Source organism: Urocampus carinirostris, chromosome 1 (assembly GCF_059441175.1).
Source record: "Urocampus carinirostris isolate Australia breed hairy pipefish chromosome 1, RoL_Ucar_1.0, whole genome shotgun sequence".
In the NCBI taxonomy this organism is placed as follows: Eukaryota; Metazoa; Chordata; class Actinopteri; order Syngnathiformes; family Syngnathidae; genus Urocampus; species Urocampus carinirostris.
In genome coordinates, this window is record NC_142349.1 from 5,746,714 (window position 1) to 5,765,378 (window position 18,665).

General features: G+C 39.3%; 2 protein-coding genes across 4 annotated transcripts in view; both read left to right on the top strand.

Moving 5' to 3' along the window:
* The window catches only part of lrrc24 (leucine rich repeat containing 24), a 322,288-nt gene that overhangs the window by 153,023 nt on the left and 150,600 nt on the right, over positions 1-18,665 (top strand). The window lies entirely within an intron of this gene.
* slc6a9 (solute carrier family 6 member 9) overlaps positions 1-18,665 on the top strand; it is a 70,939-nt gene that overhangs the window by 317 nt on the left and 51,957 nt on the right. Inside the window, exon 1 of one of the 3 annotated variants that reach the window (XM_088348155.1) lies at positions 18,493-18,661. The exons of the other annotated variants lie outside the window; for them this stretch is intronic. Coding sequence (XP_088204281.1) covers positions 18,644-18,661 — 18 coding nt within the window. The 5' untranslated portion in view covers positions 18,493-18,643. Of the gene's footprint in view, positions 1-18,492; positions 18,662-18,665 lie in introns of those variants that run through there. 3 annotated transcript variants of the gene reach the window in all.

Here is an 18,665-nt window from a genome sequence, read left to right on the forward strand (position 1 = left end):
GGTCCTACTTCCACAGGGGGTTGTTCCGGTCAGAGGTGAACTTTGTCTAGATCCTAATTCGAAAGTAGTTAAAGGCAGTTTATAGGAGCAACCAAGTTGAGCGCATTTCTTCCACGTATCAAAGAAACGATTGTTTTGCCCGGAGCTACCGGGACAACGGTACAGCCTCCTGAAAGAATTGAATTCATCAAGACGAGCTATTGTCTCCGCCGCCTTATTTTTGGGTGATCATTCAGGGGGTCTGTGACGACTCAATACCCCCCGCGCCACGTGAGGAGGGGAACGTAGCTCTTTAAGAACCTGACCACGTGTGGCGGGCCTGAAAAGTTTTATAAGTGATTGCAGTGGGAAGTCCGGGAGAGCGCCGTGAGAGATGGGACTGGTAAGGAAGTGGGCCGTACCGGCCGTGTGTGTGAATGAGAGTGACGGACTAGAAACGTCCAAGGGTCCAGAAAAAGACAATATTTATGTGCCCCCATAGTGCTCGACTCACCCTCGAACCACTGCAATCAAACACATTGGCACGGACGCGTTTTTTTCTTCGGGTGGCAGCTGACTTTGAAAGACTTTGAAACAATTACATTGTTCACTCCACTTGAAGATAAACATGTTATTTAAGATACGCTATTCGCTACAAAAAGTGCGTGTGTGGTCACTGCCGTGCTGTCCTGTGATGCCTCCAGCCAAGTCCCTGTCTCATGTTTCCGATTGACTCCACTTGCCAGAGATCTGTTCGCCCTTGAGCGCACACTTTAAGGCTTTTGGAGGCGCGCATGCCCGACCTACCCGCTACATTAATCTTGCGCATCAACGGAAGTTGTGTATCACAGGTTCAAGATAATTAAGCTGCTAGTGCGTTTTGTTACAGGCGCACTACCAGGCGCACAGTTGAGTCTACATCTGTTAATCTTCTTAAATCCGTATCTGATCAATTGTAATTGCATGTTTATCATACGTAGTATAGGTAGACAATGTGTATTGCCCTATTTCAGATCATTTATACATACAATACTAGCCACACTATAAGGCACATTGGATAGTAAGGCGCACCCCGAAAAATATTCTTTTGTGAGTTTTTTTCTTTTATTATTTTTTTTTTCATATATTAGGCGCACCAGATCAGGCCCATGGAATGAAAATACTGTAAGGGCTAAAGTTGCAAAAATATGGAGAAGTTCTATATTTGTGCATTGACTAATCAATCAGAATTTATCATTGATCACCATTGCACATCACTGGATGCAATCAATCCTGGATTGCAGCAGGGAGCACGCCAGATCCTATCTGCTAGACCACTAGGAATACAGACGACTCCATGAAAAGGCGTTTTATCTCGGCATCATAAACTTTTGTCAATTACAGTGCTGAGTTTGAGCTGAGAGAAAGTGTAACAAAATGTTATACTAATTTTTAATCACTTTCTGATTTTTCATTTCACTAACATATCAGGCACCGTGACTAAAAAGCGCCACAGTTAGAAAAGACCGAATGCCTTTTTATATGTTGTACAGGTAGGTATGTGCAGTAGTTTAATAAATAGGACCTGGCGCTCTCCGTGCTACGGGTCTGGGTTCATTTCCAATTGCATCCAATGTTATGCAATTGTGAGCAAACATTGATGTCCCTCGTGGTTCGGTGATTAGGATTCAGTGCTATTTACAATTGCTATTCTGTCCGATCCTGTTATGAGATTTATTGACTGGCAAATAATTAGACGAATATGGTAATGTATTTTCATATTTGTCTGCTCATAGGGTACACTGGATTAAAAAAGGCACATTCGAATTTCTTGATAATTTAATGTTTTTGGTTGTACCTTATAGTCTGGAAAATTTGGTATATTGTAAACTACGGGAAGGAAATTAAATGGAAAAAAATTAGCATTTTTTGGGGGGATAAAAGTGATTTTTTAATTGTTGTTGTATTCATTGGGAGAGCCAACTGTGGAATCCATAGGGGCCAGTTGTTATTAGTATACCTGCAATAGAATGCCCCCGGTCTGAGGGATAGTGTGTGTTGGGGGGGCAGCCTTTTTCTCGTCCCAGCCATGTCAAATGTTCTTAGAACCCGCACACCATGTTGAGCTGTCAAATAAAACGTAAAGATGGACTTCTGCCTGGCTTTAGTACGCGCAAGGAATCAACGATTGGCTGTCAATATAACCCGAACTTAAGACATTAAGTACTCATGTTTTTTTGCAAGTACTGTACAGTTGGAATTTTCTTTTCTTTTTCATGAGTCAATCTGTCAAACTGAACTGTAAAACGACCTTGGTGTGATTAATGCAATGTTTATGCCAACTCAGCAAAATAGGAGTTTTATAGCAACTCTCAGTGGATTGAAAGTGTCTACTGAAAAAAAAAAAATATATATTTAAAAGTAATTTTCTTGAACTTATTGAATGTGTTTTAAATTATAAATAAATCATTCATATCATTGAGACATTCCTTTGGTCATAAATTCATCTAAAAATGACCTCCTAAGAACTGGAATTAATTTTTTTCTCTGTGACCCTGTACAATTGTCTGAATGATACAAGTTATAGTAACAGTAGGTATTTGTATGTATCTTCTACAAAGAAAGAATAGTAATTTCAATCAACTGTTGAGTATTGTTCATTGAAGTTGTGTATGTTAGATTATTAAAATGTGTTACTGAATAAGTAGTCATTATTGCATGAGTTTTCTCGCTACATTTATATCATTATTTAATCTTACATCCTTAATTTGATAATCACTTTGTTCATTTAATTATAATAAAAGCAGCTTATGCTTATTGACAAATTTGAGTGCAATATTTACTTATTGTGTTCACTTGACATATCACTGTATCTATTCATTCAGTGATTATATTTGAATTATTTTTAACTGGTGTTCTAATGATTCTGCTCTAATCTTATCATACCACCTGTAAAATCCAGTTAGATCCAGAATTAACAAAGGTCTGTCGTGAATTTTGGACTTCCTTACTTTTAGTTGAGTTTTGTCTTAACACGCCCCCTTTTCCTAGAAAAACAATGTTCAACCATATTTTTGATGATTGTTCAGTGAGGACTATGTCCTGTTCACTTGACCAGAATATTCTGTTTATTTCTGTTTTTGTTTCTTTGTAACAAAAGTCCTCAACAGAACTGGTCTCTTCAGATCTTGTTCCTTCGACCAAATACTCGGTTGAGATCCCAATGTTAAAATGAACACGCACGGGGCAGGACTTGTCCACGGCAACATGTATGAAAGAAAAATTGTTAAAATACTTTGGCCTCTGGGAATTACTGGAAAGTAGATTTTTCCTGACTAGAGTTTTACCATATTTATATATTTATATTATATTTACGATCACAAACCACAGACTAAAAATGTCATTGGTCTCCGTTACGGTACACTCAGTTGTCTTTTGATCAGAGTCAGGGCTAATTTAAATGTGCTCATAATCTTACATTTCATTGACATCAATTTGAGCCCAAAAATATATGTGCAACTATTATATGAAGCTAATTTACTGACTATGAATATGATTCAAATGTAAATATTTTCACTGTTTCTATGCATATTTCTTTCTCTCAGTGGCCTGAACTTAAGGTGTAAGGATAACGCTATGAGTCCCTCTGATTCCTTGACATGCTTGACTAATAATTGGAATAATAAGGACTCCATTTGGACCGAAATTTAATTAAAGTGATCTTTTGAGATCATTTCTGACGACCTCTCCCGAGAATAGAACATTACATGACTCCATTGAAACTTCAGAACATAATTTGCTCCATTCGTGCTATTCATTGAGTCTTCTAAAGAAAATTGAGATTCTTCCTTTGCGCAAATGTGACTTATGACCAGTAAATACATAAAAGTGTTTGATTTAAGTCTCTCTATAAATTAAATATTGTGTCTTAATCACTGCACATTTCCTTGTGCTCCGTGATCATTGATATTTTTAGCGGCACCGTTTATCACAGCCAATTTGAGAAAGGAAAAAAGAGAATAGCTTTACAGATTGACCTAAATTATTGGTTTGTACATAAGCAGATTTTCTGCGTTTCAGAGTGCCGTGCCAAGAAGATAATAAGGCCTGTTTTGTTGAGGAGTACAATTTTTTCGAAAGGATTCATCCGTTTCATTTCCCACACTACTGCCACTATTCCGACATCTGAACATACGTAAACATGATAAGCACAAGCATCAATTGACATGAACACATCTAAAAAAAAATCACCTTAGAGAGAAAAAGGAACTGCAACCAAAAATGTAAACATATTGCTGTTCCTGAACAACAAACCTGTATATCAGCTGTCGTTATGGCAACAGACCCAATGAGAGACAAATTACACTTTTTTGCATACTGATTTTATTTTCAAAACAGTGTGCAATGGAAGTTATTTTAGTTCCCAAGCTAACATTGTAATACAGTATTTGTATTTGTGTTACATTGCTGCTCTTTCGGTTTCACTCTCTCAGCTTCTGTTTTGAAACAGTTGTAGAAGAAACATTTTCTTTAATGTTTCTACTGTTTGCAATGTAGTTATTTGATAAAAATAAATCATTTGTATTACATGAAAATGAAACATTTTTATCAAATCTTTGCTGTGTTATTATGTATCCTAATCGTAAACTAACACAATGAGAGGAGGGTTCCATTATTTAATGATCGTGACATTTCCAAGCGAAGCGTATCGTTATCGCCGTGTATTTCCCTGATTTTGATCAGTACCAAAATTTCCGGTATCGCCCTCTCCATGTGTGTATTCCATGCCCTATCTGACTTTGAAACAGAAACACAGCATCTTTTATGTATTTTGTTGATAGATTCATCATTAATACAAGTGCTTGCTGCTTTAAATGCCTGACACCACTGCAGTTGGCAATGTTACATTGAAGAAAAAAAGAATGGTTGGTTTCCTGGATTTTATTGCAACTGAACATCACTAAAAGCATTGTTTATAGGTTGAGAGTATTCAAAGTGTATGCACTTCTCCATCTAACCATGCCTTGCAGTGATGTTCGCTTCTGGTGAGGAACAGTCAGATTTAGAAATAAATGAAGCTACATCTTATTCATCATTGGATTGGCAGAGCAAGAAAACAATATATAAACTGTAGAATGGGAAACATTGTTTTATTGTATAATATGTTATGCTATGTGCTGCTACTTTTGAATAAAAGCATCACTGTATAGCAGTGGTGGGTCATGCATTTCACACCTAGGCCTTTACTAGGCTGAATCAATCCAACCCTCAGTAACTGTTTTATGCCTATAAAACATTTACTGCAGATACAGCTGTGACACATATAAAACAACACAAAATAAAACTCATAAAATCGCAATATTATTTAGGAATATAGCCTGTTTCGTTACGCCTGCTAAAAGGCTCTGGTACGCCAACTTAGAATCTGATTGGCTAAATAATCAACTTTATCCACACATTTGTTATGCCTCAGGGCCTGCAGAACGAATTGTGAAGGCCTCCACATAGGTTTTTGACCTTGAAAACATTCCATCCATCCAACCATTATCTACTGCTTATCTGAGGTCGGGTCACAGCCTTAGCAGGGAATCCCAGACGTTCCAAATCCCTGACACTTCCTTCAGCTCATTCTACGGGATCCTGATGCGTTCCAAAGCCAACCTAGAGACATAGTCTCTCCAGCGTGTCCTGTGTTGTCCCCAGGGCCTCCTGAGAGTGGCACATGCCCGTAACACCTCCCGAGGGAGGCGTCCAGGAAGCATCCTTATCAGAGGCCCAAGCCACCTCAACTGGCTCTTCTCAATGCGGAGGAGCAGTGGCTCTACATAGAGTCCCTCCCGGATGACTGAGCTTCTCATCTTATCTCTGAAAGAGAGCCCAGCCACCTTGCAGAGTAAACTTATTTCAGCCACTTGTATCCGGGATCGCGTTCTTTCGGTCATAACCCACAGTTCATGACCATAGGTAAGGGTAGGAACGTAGAGCGACCAGTAGATTGAGAGCTTTGCTTTTCGGCTCAGCTCCCTCTTCACCACGACGGACCGGTACAGAGTCTGACCCTGGCAACAAGTAATGGCTTTTATATGTTTTGTTAAATGCTTAAATATGAGAAGAGGTGCAACCAGGGGAAAAGCAATGAGGGAAATTTAAAACAATTTGGAATTATTTAAAAGTATTCATGAACCAAATATAATTTACATGAGAACTTTTTCAGGCCAGCTGGGAAGGTCTTGCAGGCCCTGTTGGCTCACCACTGCTAAATGGGTAACCCTCTGTTATGGAAAAAAGCCCATGCAACAATAAACAAATACTGGATAGTTTGACTTGCTGTTAACTTTCTAATGCTATCACTAATTCTATTGTTTGAGGCTGATGAGTGCACCAAATCAGAATCCTTGGTCTCACTATTCCCTGCACAGCCTCACCTGCCACCTCCCCTGATTGCACGTGACTGCCATCTACTGTATGTCATTTTTCTTGCGGCTTTTCCCAACAAGAATACTTTTTAACTGGCTTCCTTTAATTATTTATTTTTAGAAGGAAACATTGATGTTACTTTAGCTTTGGAAACTTTTTCTGTTGAATTGGCTTCGTGATCTGGTTTGGATGCTTCCTGTACGCCTTCCTAGTGAGGTTGTCCAGGCAGGTCTTTCTGGGACAACAACCACGAGTGAAGTGACTATGTCTTTTGGTCGGCCAAGAAGTAGCTCAGGATCCTTAGTGAGGAGTTCCTAAGCAGCTGGGAAGAAGCAAGTTATCGCTTCCATGATGACGCTACTAATCCTCTGATTTGGGGTATTTTTCTGTTGAAGTGGCTCGATGGTTTGGATAGTTTGGATGCTTCTTTGACACCTCCCTGGTGAGGTAGGTCCAGGAAGGTCTCGCTAAGACAACAACCAGGACTGAAGTGAGTCTTTTGGCTGGCCGAAGAGTGGCTCAGGATACATTGTGAGGAGTTGCGTGAAGCGGCTGTGAAGAGGCAAGTCATGGCTTCCATGATGATACATACGCACTTGTTGTAAAAAAAAAGTACAATGTACTGTATATCCAATTTTAATTGTACATCCTATTGTAGTAAAAAAAAGATGACACATTGGTGAAAACAAATGATGGGATCCTACTTCGTACAAGACAGACATGTCTTTAGTTGAATAGTACTGTATCTTACATAGTAAATTATCTTAATGATCTCCCACTTTTTAATAAATTAAACAATATTTATATTATTATGAAACTTTGCTTTGCTAATTAGCTTGTGCTCATTTCTGACTATAGTCACTCTTGAAACCTGCTTCAGCTAATTCTTGGTCGCTGTTCTTGGTAGTTATGTTGTGTGTTTGCTATTGCCACTCTTGCTCATTATTCAAGTTCCCAGAAGCCAAATCACTCGCTCACTCTGCACTATTTTCACTAGAAAAAAAAATCAATGTTTTTCGTCTGGAAAAAATAATATAAATGTCACGATCTCTCGACTGAAGTTGTTCAGCGGTCGGGAACTTTTTTGACTCTGAAAAGCAAAATACTTTGTTTTATTCTCTTTGTTTTAAAGCATCCATCCATTCATCATCTGCACCGCTTATCCTCAGTAGGGTTGTGGGGATGCTGGAGCCCATCCCAGCTATTTTTGGGCAGTGGGCAGGGGACACCCTGAACTGGTTGCCAACCAGTCGCAGGGCACACGGAGACAGACAACTCACTCGCTCATTCACACCTAGGGACAATTTGGACTGGCCAATTAGCCTGACATGTTTTCGGAATGTGGGAGGAAACCCACGCAAGCACGTGGAGAACATGCAAACTCCACACAGGAAGGTTCGATCACCTCAGAACTGTACCGCACACGCGCTAACCACTGCCCCGCCGTGCTTACCAGCTCAGTAGCCTAGATGGTAAGGCGCCCGCTTTGAGACTGGGAGGTCGGTGGTTCGCGCCCCGGCCGAGTCATTCCTAAGACTTAAAAAGTGGTCGGCGGCGCCCTCTGTTGGCTGCGGCTGCATCGGCTCGCTACAACGGGTCAGGTGCAATCGACATTTCGTTCTGTGTACATTGTTACACAGAATGACAATACAAGGAAACTATTATTATTATTATTCCTGTTTTAGAAACACTTCATATACAGTGGAACCTCGGTTTTCGAACGCCTCTCAGTTCGAACGAATCGGTTCTCGACCAAAAATTTCGAGAAATTCTTGCTTCGCTTTTCGTTCAAAAAATTGGAGTTTGAACGCCGGTACGCTAGGGGCGATGCTGAGCGGCGTACGGGTGTAGATTGCCCCCACCCCTCATGAAGAACTGTTGTCACGTGAGCGCGCACTCCTTTTTGCTTTCGTTTTTAATATCGGTGAACGGAGTGTTTTAACCCCTAATTATGCCTCGGAAGAAGGTCGGTGCAAGCAGCAAAGTTGCTACAGGTGAAAAAAGAAGAGTAGTGCATACAACTATTGCATTTAAGAAAGAAATAATAGCAAAATATGAAGAAGGTGTGCGAGTTTCCCTTCTTTCGAGGGAATAGAGCATGGCTTCTGCAGACCACCACAAAGGTAAGAAATCCTATTCATAAATCTTTTCTTTATCATTTAACCGCTCACCACTTGTTGTGGAGACCCGGGTGCTAAATGACGTGTAAACGACCTGATTTTTTTATTTTTACACGTTCATGTTACCGTAATCTTTCATACGGAAGATAACGCTAACGCGAACATACGATTAGCCTGGGTTAGCTTCATGTTTACGGCCATGGTAAACATTCAAGGGTGTTGGAACAGATTAAAACGATTTTACATTGCTTTTAATGGGAAAAACGATTTTCGGTGATTGACCAAATCGGTTTTCGAACAGGGTTCTGGAACGGATTATGGTCGAGAACCGAGGAGGTTCCACTGTATTTTAATAGAGCTGTTCAGAATTAGAGAATGTGCCTCTATTGCCTGGCTTGTGTCATCGTTGCAGCGTCACTCAGCTCAATTATGATGTGCATGCAAGTGCATTGCATATCTTAGACACTCTTGAATACATTTTTTTTGCATTTTTCTTGGAGTTTGAGTTAGCATTTAGACTCTAATTGAAACTTGCATTTTCTTACCTTCACCATTTTCATGCTACACTGAAAAAAAACAAAAAAAAAAACTCTCTACCACTTCCTTTAGTCCCCATTTCTCGAACAGCTCTGCTAAAAGTGGGATGAAAACATAGAGGTGCAGTAGAAAAAAAGGCATGAAAGCTCTTTGAACTCAGTTGGGCATTGTTAACACATACCTAATAGAAAAAATATTTAACTTTAGATTTTTTAATCGAAAATTTCAATGACACACCCCAACTTTAAGACCAAATCCAACTAACTACCGGAATTGTTCTCCGGACAAAATTTGATTATTTGACAAAATCTATAAAATAATAATATAAATGCTCATTTTGATTGCCGTATTTGTCATAAATAATGCTTTCAAATTAAGTGCCAGCAGAGATCTTTTGTAAAAATTTCAGGAAATACAGCAAACAAGAAGGATATGGATGTATGCTATGTGTGCAGGGATCCAACCACCCCTTCTGCTCACTTAATCAAATTGCACTGGGTGCTTGACTGGCTTTTTCAGGTCTTTACAGTTTTTTTCTGTGGGTTTGCATCTTGATGTGTATCAACAGTGTACACATGATTTTCAATGAGCTTCCATGTGAAGAATTTCTTAGCTATGTATTGCCAGAATTGGGCCTGATGCTCTATATATATTCATATATATATATATATATATATATATTATATATATATATATATATATATATATATATATCCGAGCAGGATGTACTCATGAAAAATGCTTTATCTGGCTCGCGAGCCATACTTTCCGGACCCCCTGGTGCAGGGGATGAGCAATAAATAAAAACCTACCTGTCTTTAAAAGTTGAAAAGCTTTAGGTACTTGGGTTGTGATGTGGCTGCAGTTGGTTGAATGGAGTGCGAGGTATTGCACAGAGTGAATCAAAGAAGCAAGGTTTTGGATGCTCTGAGGAGAGTGATTAACAACAAGAGTATAAGTATGGATGTTAAGAGGGGACTCTATGAGAGTGTGATTGTGCCGACTGTGTTGTATGGTGCAGAGACTTGGAGCCTGAATGCAGATTTAAGAAGGAAATTGAATGTTTTTGAGATGAAGTGTTTGAGGAGTATGTTAGGAGTGACAAGATTGGATAGATTGAGAAATGAAATCGTGAGAGACAGAACTGGAGTAGTTGTGGAACTGAGCAAGCGTGTTGATAAGAGAGTACACGGTTGGTTTGGATGGATAAGGAGCGAATGTTGAAGAGGATCTACAGAGCAGAAGTCAATGGAAGGAGATCAAGAGGAAGGCCGCGATTGACGTGGATGGATGGTGTTATGAGTGCACTGCAGGAAAGAGGTCTAAATATAATGGAAGCTAGAGCTCTTGTTGGTGATATAAAGGAGTGAAGAGGTGTTGTGAAAGGATGGTGGGATTGTGGACGTGTTCTTAAGGATGGGCTGGGCACCCGTATGATGTGGCAGGGGTAAACCAGTGAAAGCTGTCGGGCCCTGCTGTTGAACAGAAGAGTGTGTCACCCTGACCCGAGTGACATGGCTGCTTTCTGGTGTCTCATTTCATCTGGAGGGACGAAAGCATGACCAACTGAGGTGCCGAGGTGCCTAACTTGTTTGGGTGTTTGAGCAATTGGTCCAAAAATTTTTGTGTGTGTTTTTTTTGTGCTATTTTTTTCCCTTTTAATTTCTTTGTAGATAGATAGATAGATAGATAGATAGATAGATAGATAGATAGATAGATAGATAGATAGATAGATAGATAGATAGATAGATAGATAGATAGATAGATAGATAGATAGATAGATAGATAGATAGATAGATAGATAGATAGATAGATAGATAGATAGATAGATAGATAGATAGATAGATAGATAGATAGATAGATAGATAGATAGATAGATAGATAGATAGATCGTCTTGGTCATTGGTAATATATTGCTAATATTGTTGCAGTTAACTAGCAAATGTTATCGTCCTTCAGGCATATATTTTTCGCTCATATTGCTCTGCTTTACTTTCTAATGTCGACACTAAGAGTTTTCAGCCTTGCAAGGAAAGTGAATTCAGAGTACAGTATAGGAAGACAATGGAAACTGACCTCTTTGTTGTAAGTTAAACTAAATTGTGACAGTTTCTATTAGGGAGAAAAATCATCTGTAGAACAGACAGTCTGCATAATCCTACAATCCTGTGTTATAAAAGAGATTGAGAACTTTTTTGACTTTATTTTATTTTTAAAGCCACACCATTTATTTTTGGAAAATTTTAACAAAATCACTTAACCTGCTCCCTAAACAAACACTAATTCTTCAGCACATTTTATTTTCTGTGTGATGTTTGATAGTTTGATAAAATATATTATATGATAACTCCTGAGCCTGTGTCCCATATCAACAAATATACAACGTAAAATTAGAACTTTGAACTAGAATAAATAAATTCATTAAAATTTTTTGTTGGTATTGTGTTCATAATATACGTTGTCAATAAATGATATTAATCATCAACGCACGAATACCACTTACAATACTTAAAATATAAAGAATAATGTATTGTTTTTTTTGTAACTTGAAATGCACTCAGGAATTCACATTTGTCGATTCTACTGTGAATAGTATGATGATAGGATAAAATTGAATGCCTTGTCCAGTGGTTTGGATTTGGTGACCTCATTGATGCGACCCGGGTTTAATTGCCATTGAATCCAATCATGACGTCTGAGCTAAGAAAAAGTGAAACAAATTTATACCGCTTCTACGTAGAAATTAAATGCACAATGTACATGAGTGTGCGTTATAAACCACTTAATACAGGGATGAAGCCAGCTGTATAACAATCTCTACTGCTCATATTCTGGTAAACAACAGCATGCATGTTAAAAAGTAAAGGCGCAGCGTTGATTCCAGTGGAAGGGTTGAGGGGGATGCAGGTGAACAGCTTGCGCGAGCCAACAACTCCGCAGGCCAGTCTCGCGCATCACTTGACAGCCATACCCGATGAAGTCCTACGCACAAGTGAACTTGTTAAGCAAATGAGTGAACAAGCAAAGATGGAGAAGGAATGGAGGGAGTGAAAGGGAGAGATGGGGGGATTAGCGGCTGCAACCGTCCCGCTGTCTGCAACAATCGCTGTCTGTCAGCCACCGATGCTTCTGTTTTTTATTTTGTGCTTGAGAGCTTAAGCCTTACTCTGACCCGAAATTCAGTTTGGGCCTAACATGTCGATCATTATGTTTGGGTTCCGGTCAGGCCAGGCTTCTCTCTTGCAGATTTTTTTTTTTTTAAATTAGCCACCCGCAATGTTTTTTTTTCTTTGTGTCGCATGATGGATTCAGTCCTTTTCTCGCTCGGTGGCATGCTTGCCGTCGGTTTCGGTGGCGGCACGCTAGGCGTTGCGTGAGAGGGGAACTGAATCCATCGCGTGGATCCCCTGCCATGCAAAACATAAAAAAAGTAACAAAGAACAATGACGGGTGGATAATTTGAAAAATTAAAATCTGAGTGAGAGAATCCCAGCCTGGCCCTTATGAATGATACGAGGCTCGGTCCCCTCATAACAATTTGTTTGGTTGAGCTTTTATAACCGCGGACCCAGGTCAGGTCAGTCTGGATTTTAAGGCCCAATCTTGCTTCTAGCTTGTGCTGATGTGCCTGCTTCTGACACAGCTCTCAGGATCTATAACTTAGCCCAATTCCTGCTTGCCCATTTGGTCTTTAAAGAGCCCTTTTGAGAGAAAAGGATCAGATTTCAACACTTCGATAAATTGCTCCGCTTCTAAAATATGGATAACAAGCGTATCCCATTGACATGAATGTTCGATTTAAATGACAAATGTGGCCTTTGCTATGATGAGCATGTGTCCTAACAGCAGTGGCGGGCCGTGCATTACACACCCAGGCCCTCAGTAATGCTACTTCTGAGACAATCCAACGCCTAATAACTATTTTCTGTTTATAAAATATTTACTGCAGCAACAGCTGTGACAAATTTAGAAAAAAGTATCAATAATAAATATCCTCATAAAATTACCATATTGTTTAGTACTTAGTATTATTTACTCACCAAAAGTCATTGTTATCTGTTTAGAAAATCCATCTTCCTTTCTATCTTCAAGATTTCAATTACTCTGTCCTAAAGATTTTCCGCAAATTTCAGTTCCATCAAGAAGTTCAAAGATTAAGTTTAAAGTTAGGCCGGTCCTATGGTATTTGTGGTATACGTTTTTGGGCTGAAAATGTCCCTTAGACTGAAGCAGTTGAGATGGAAATACTATATTTTACTTCACCATTTTGTTGTGATACTTTATTTATGGCAAAAATATAATCAGAAACGCATGATTTAGATGGGCAGCACGGCAGCGCTGTGGTTAGCGCGTGTGCAGCACAGTTCTGAGGTTGTGAGATCAAACCTCCTGTGTGGAGTTTGAATGTTCTCCCTGTGCTTGCGTGGGTTTCCTCCGTCACTCCAGTTTCGTCCCACATTCCGAAAACACGCATGTCAGGTTAATTGGCCGGTCCAAATTGTCCCTAGGTGTGACTGAGCGAGCGTATTGTCTGTCCCTGTGTGCCCTGCGGCTGACTGGCAACCAGTTCAGGGTGTCCCGTGCCCACTGCCCGAAGATAGCTGGGATGGGCTCCGGCACCCCCGCGACCCTACTGAGGATAAGCGGTACAGATAATGGATGGATGGATGATTTAGATAGCCAGCAGAGAAGGCCTTGCAGGCCCTTACAACGTAAAGCACCCTATTAGAGAGGGGGGAAAAAAAATAACAATTGCAGTCGAGGTATACAAACGTTTTGACATCGTTTGCACCATTACTGAATTTAGAACTGCCTTTATTGACATTGATAACGAAGTGAACATTGTTGACGAGACTAGACGTGACATTCCAGAATAAACATGTAATAAAAGACTCAAAATGATAAAAAAGAAGGATAAATAGGCAAACATTTACAAGGTAATGCATGAAGACTGCCCATAGTTGCGAGTGCATCCAGAAATAGTGCAATGAAAAAGTGTTAATGACATAAGAAGCAACATAATTGTGAAAGTAGAATGGGAAAAAATATCGATACTCATTATTCAATACATTTTGCTTGATATTCAACCTCAATCCCATTACCTTCTTTTTACCTGCCCATTTTGTCTTGTTTATCTTTTCCTCCTCCTCCACTTCTTTGGCAAAGGAACAAACCAACTATGAGAACAAGGAATGTACTCCCTGCTTACCACATACCTTTTAACTGTGTTTGTCGTGTTGTTAGATATCTTACTTTTTTATTATTATGATTATTTTCAATCTTTTATTTTTAGTGTGACTGATTTTAGAATAGTACCGTTGTGATTGGTTACAACATTAAAATGCAGTGTTTGACTTGCAAAAGGAATAAGTATGCCACAAGAGGAGTACTGCGCTTCACTCTTCATATGCTTCCTCATCTCTGTGGCGACCAACTTTTCTGCGCCTCTCTGCTTTTACTTGTTTTGCAGTTTCTCCTGAAGGAATTTACATTCATAAGACAACTAAACATAAACACATACAATTGGTTTATTCTCTTCCACAATTGCTTTCAGATGGTTGGTGATGTCAAGAAGGCATGGCTATGAAGAATCTAGGGCTCTCCCTAGCTAACTCAGTACCTCACTCCTCCGCTTTACTCTTTGGACTTTCTCCTACAAAAGTGCTTTGATAGAGTAAGTGGGACGATTAAGGGGAAGAGTGTGCAATCAAATTAAGTATAAGTCAGGCAGTTAAGTACAGCTACAGGGTCAGTGACACCACAATTTGACAGAAAACTCATTTTAAAATCTAATTTTGAGGAAGATAATTCAATCAAATGCAAGTAGTTGTTCTTAGTACAATGTTTTGCGATGTTTTAGCGCATGTAAATTTGTTGTTTTTAGACCGCATGATAAACATACGTTTAGTAAAAATTTGGATTTAAATATATATTCAATGGAGTTGTTTTGTGTCTATTTTAGACTCAGCATCTTTACGTCAGCAGATTAACACTCTAACTGTTGCAGACATTTTAAAATTTCACTTGTGACTGTCCTACCATGTATCTTCAAGCTAAATGTCACGCACACCTTTATATTCTTTAAATAAAGAACTTTTAAAAACTCTGAAGTCATAATCCAAAATACACTTTATAAAAAGGTGTTTCGTATCAAACGTGATATATGCCAATAAAAGTACTTGCAAATGCTAATTATTACTGAGCTTTTTTTAAAACACTGGCTTGGTTTTTGTTTACGTTTCCCTTGCTGATACTAAGACACATACAAAAAAAAAAACTTTTCCTGCAAATATTATTGCTCTTTATGGTAATAGAGAAAATCCTAAATGACAGAGAAAATTATGCTGCCACCTCATTGAAATACATTTCTTGCATTAAAGACTGAAGTGCACAAGAAATAAACCGCTTCATAAAAATGCAAAATAGGCTGCCTTGTCTTGGCTCTTAGGTTCACATATGAAACTGATGTATCATAGTAGTCATTTTCGTAAAATTCCCCCAAAAGTGTACAATAAATAAAGTAAAGGGAATTTTTTTAGGGAACCTCCTGTGTGGGTTCAAATCCAGCTACCGGACTTACTGTGCGGAGTTTGTATGTTCTCCCCGTGCTTGCGTGGGTTTCCTCCGGGCACTCCGGTTTCCTCCCACATTCCAAAGACATGCATTTCAGGTGGATTGGCCGGTCCACATTGTCCCTAGGTGTGAATGAGCGAGCGAGTTGTCTGTCCCTGTGTGCTGTCCCTGTGTGCCCTGCGATTGGCTGGCAACCAGTTCAGGGTGTCCCCTGCTCACTGCCCGATGATTGCTGGGATGGGCTCCAGCACCCCTGCGACCCTACTGAGGATAAGCGGTGCAGCTAATGAGATGTGATGAAATGAGATGAGTACATTCCTTGTTCTCATAGTTGGTTCTTTCCTTTGCCAAAGAAGTGGAGGAGGAGCAAAAGATAAACAAGACAAAATGGGCAGGTAAAAAAGAAGGTAATGGGATTGAGGTTGAGATATCCGTCTAAGAAAGTCAAAACAAACAACATGTAACAAAAATGAAAATACTGTACAACTATTGTATGTCAACTAGAGAACTAAGGTGTATTCTAAAGCAGCGTATTTAAAAAAAAAGTCAGCAATGCAAATAATGTCTAAATTGTCTCTCATTGGCTCTGTTGCCAGGGTGACAACAGATTTACAGGATTTTGTTCAGGAACAGTAACCTGTTTACATTTTTCTTTGCTGCTCAATGCATTCTTTCTTATTAATTTGTGGTGTGGCCACAGTAACAGGAAACTATACCACACAAATGACACCTGGCATTGTCCTTTTCTGTTGTTGAGAAAAGTCCAATATTTAAAAAAAAGGTCCGTCTTGTATAAGCCAGAAATGTCAAACTCAGTTCTGCTCTGGATCCAGACTTTTTGTTCTCAGGCGGGCCGAAACAGTAAAGGAATTATAACTTAAAATGTCTTACCGTAATTTTTCTGGGTTATACTTTATCGTTCAGCCTAGTTTAGTCGCCTATCTTACATATTTTAATGATAAATGACAAGGGATCATTTAATCACAAAGAATAGGAAAAGAACTATTTTCATGTTTGACATTGAATGTGTTAAATGATTTATTATAAGAGGGGATTGGATGTAGTTTTAGACTTGTACCAATTCACCGTGATATAAAAAGTGGTACCTATATAAAATTGTATTTTTTCCCCTTATTGTCATACTGGTTTTAATGAATACAAAAGAAATACAAAAAAAAAAAGTTTTTAGCAGAGCACGGGCAATAAGCATAGACTACATCAGCTCAAACGACTAGGCTGGGGCTACTAAAGCTGGGAGTTTGTCCTTTACTGCCCTCTAGCAGCCAGAGGGAGCATTTCGTTTGGATTTATTTTAAAATAATAATAATAATAATAATAATAATAATAATTTCCTTTGTATTGTCATTCTTTGTAACAATGTACACAGAACGAAATGTCGATACATCTGACCCGTTGTAGCGAGTCGATGCAGCCGCAGCCAGAGGGCGCCGCCATTATACCAATTAGGTATGTCTCGGTCGAGGCGCGAACCAGCGACCTCCCAGTCTCAAAGCGGGCACACTACCATCTAGGCTACATTACTGTCAAAAGAATTCACAGTGAGACGTGACGAGACTTTTTTGGACTTACTCTGAAACTTATGGTGGGGCTGATTAAATCATCCACCGGGCCTTATGTCTGATTTAAGGGGCTTAGTAACATTATTACATTTTCGTGAAAAAATCGTGTAATATAATCCGTTTATGAATAAATAAACAATACAAATAAGAAAACGACCTTCTTTATACGCATTTTCTAAGAATGTATTTGAAATCCAAACCAACCCCTATCCCGGGGGTCAGCAGCCTGCGGTTCTAGAGCTCAGAGGGCACTTTTAGTGCTGCCATAGTGGCTCCCTGGAGCTTTCGAAAATGTCTTAATATTGGAAAAAGAAGATGGGGGAAAACATTCTTTAATCCGGTTTCTCTTAGGGCTGGGCAGATTTCTCCAAATATCAATATTGTTGATACTAATAAAGTACTTAGATCGACTCAATATTATTGTCCTGGGATCAATACTTCACTCCTCCAATAGTTTCCTCAAAGCACCTCTGTTCTCTGAAGATAGCGAAGCCCTTCTCTATTTCACCCAGCGCCCTACTCCACTCTCTAAGTGTATGCCTGAGTGTATATGTAACTGACAGGCACACTTTCAGTAACTCTCCCTAACTGGCCTGCTGCTGCATCCTGCCTGGCAGGCAGAAGAGAAGGCAAAGGCGACCATAAGCTAAAAACAACAGAAGCGAATAGGAAGCGCAACACAATTTTTTCAATTACAGAACAGTATTATAGCGTGTGCGATTTCTGTGCTAAAGAGGTCTTCTACTGTGGCCACACTACAAATTGACTTAAAACGACTGAAAAATGTCACCTAGCAGAGAGCATAGCTCTGCAACCAAAGATATAAACATGTTACTGTAAAAAAACGGTTAATCCATTGTCACTATGGCAACAGAGCAAGTGAGATACAATTGATACTTTATTTGCACAGTTGACTTAGTTTTCGATTGGCATTGTTCAATACTACCGAGTATTTATTTGGATCGGATCAACACTAAAATTAGTATCGCCCACCCATAGTTTGTCTGGGAGGATAAACACGAATCAAAAATTGTCAACATTTTTCAAAGCTGTAAAAATGTTTAAAATAAATATTAAATGTGTATTTCTTTATGTAAAAATCCTTTTTTATTTTTGACTCAAGAAAAGCTTATGTAAAGCTTCAGACGTTTTAGTGTTTTTTTTGTTATTGCTCTTTCAACATTTTCGGTTGCTGACCCCTGCCCTATCTTTATTCTATTTGCTTCGTAGCCACACCTCCCTCGTACTACCACATTTATTCTCTCCCCACCCAAAAAAAAAGAACAACCCAGGCACATAGACATCACTGGCGTCCAGTCCCCTCCCCCGAGGGAAGGTATTTCAGGACTCCAGCACGTTGTATTTAGTCCCAATACTATCAGGAAGTGAGTGAGGTTGACCCGTCAAATGTAATTTGGACCAATATACAACTGATGCTGCTCTTGCAAGTTCCTCAGCATGGAACAATATATTAAGGTAG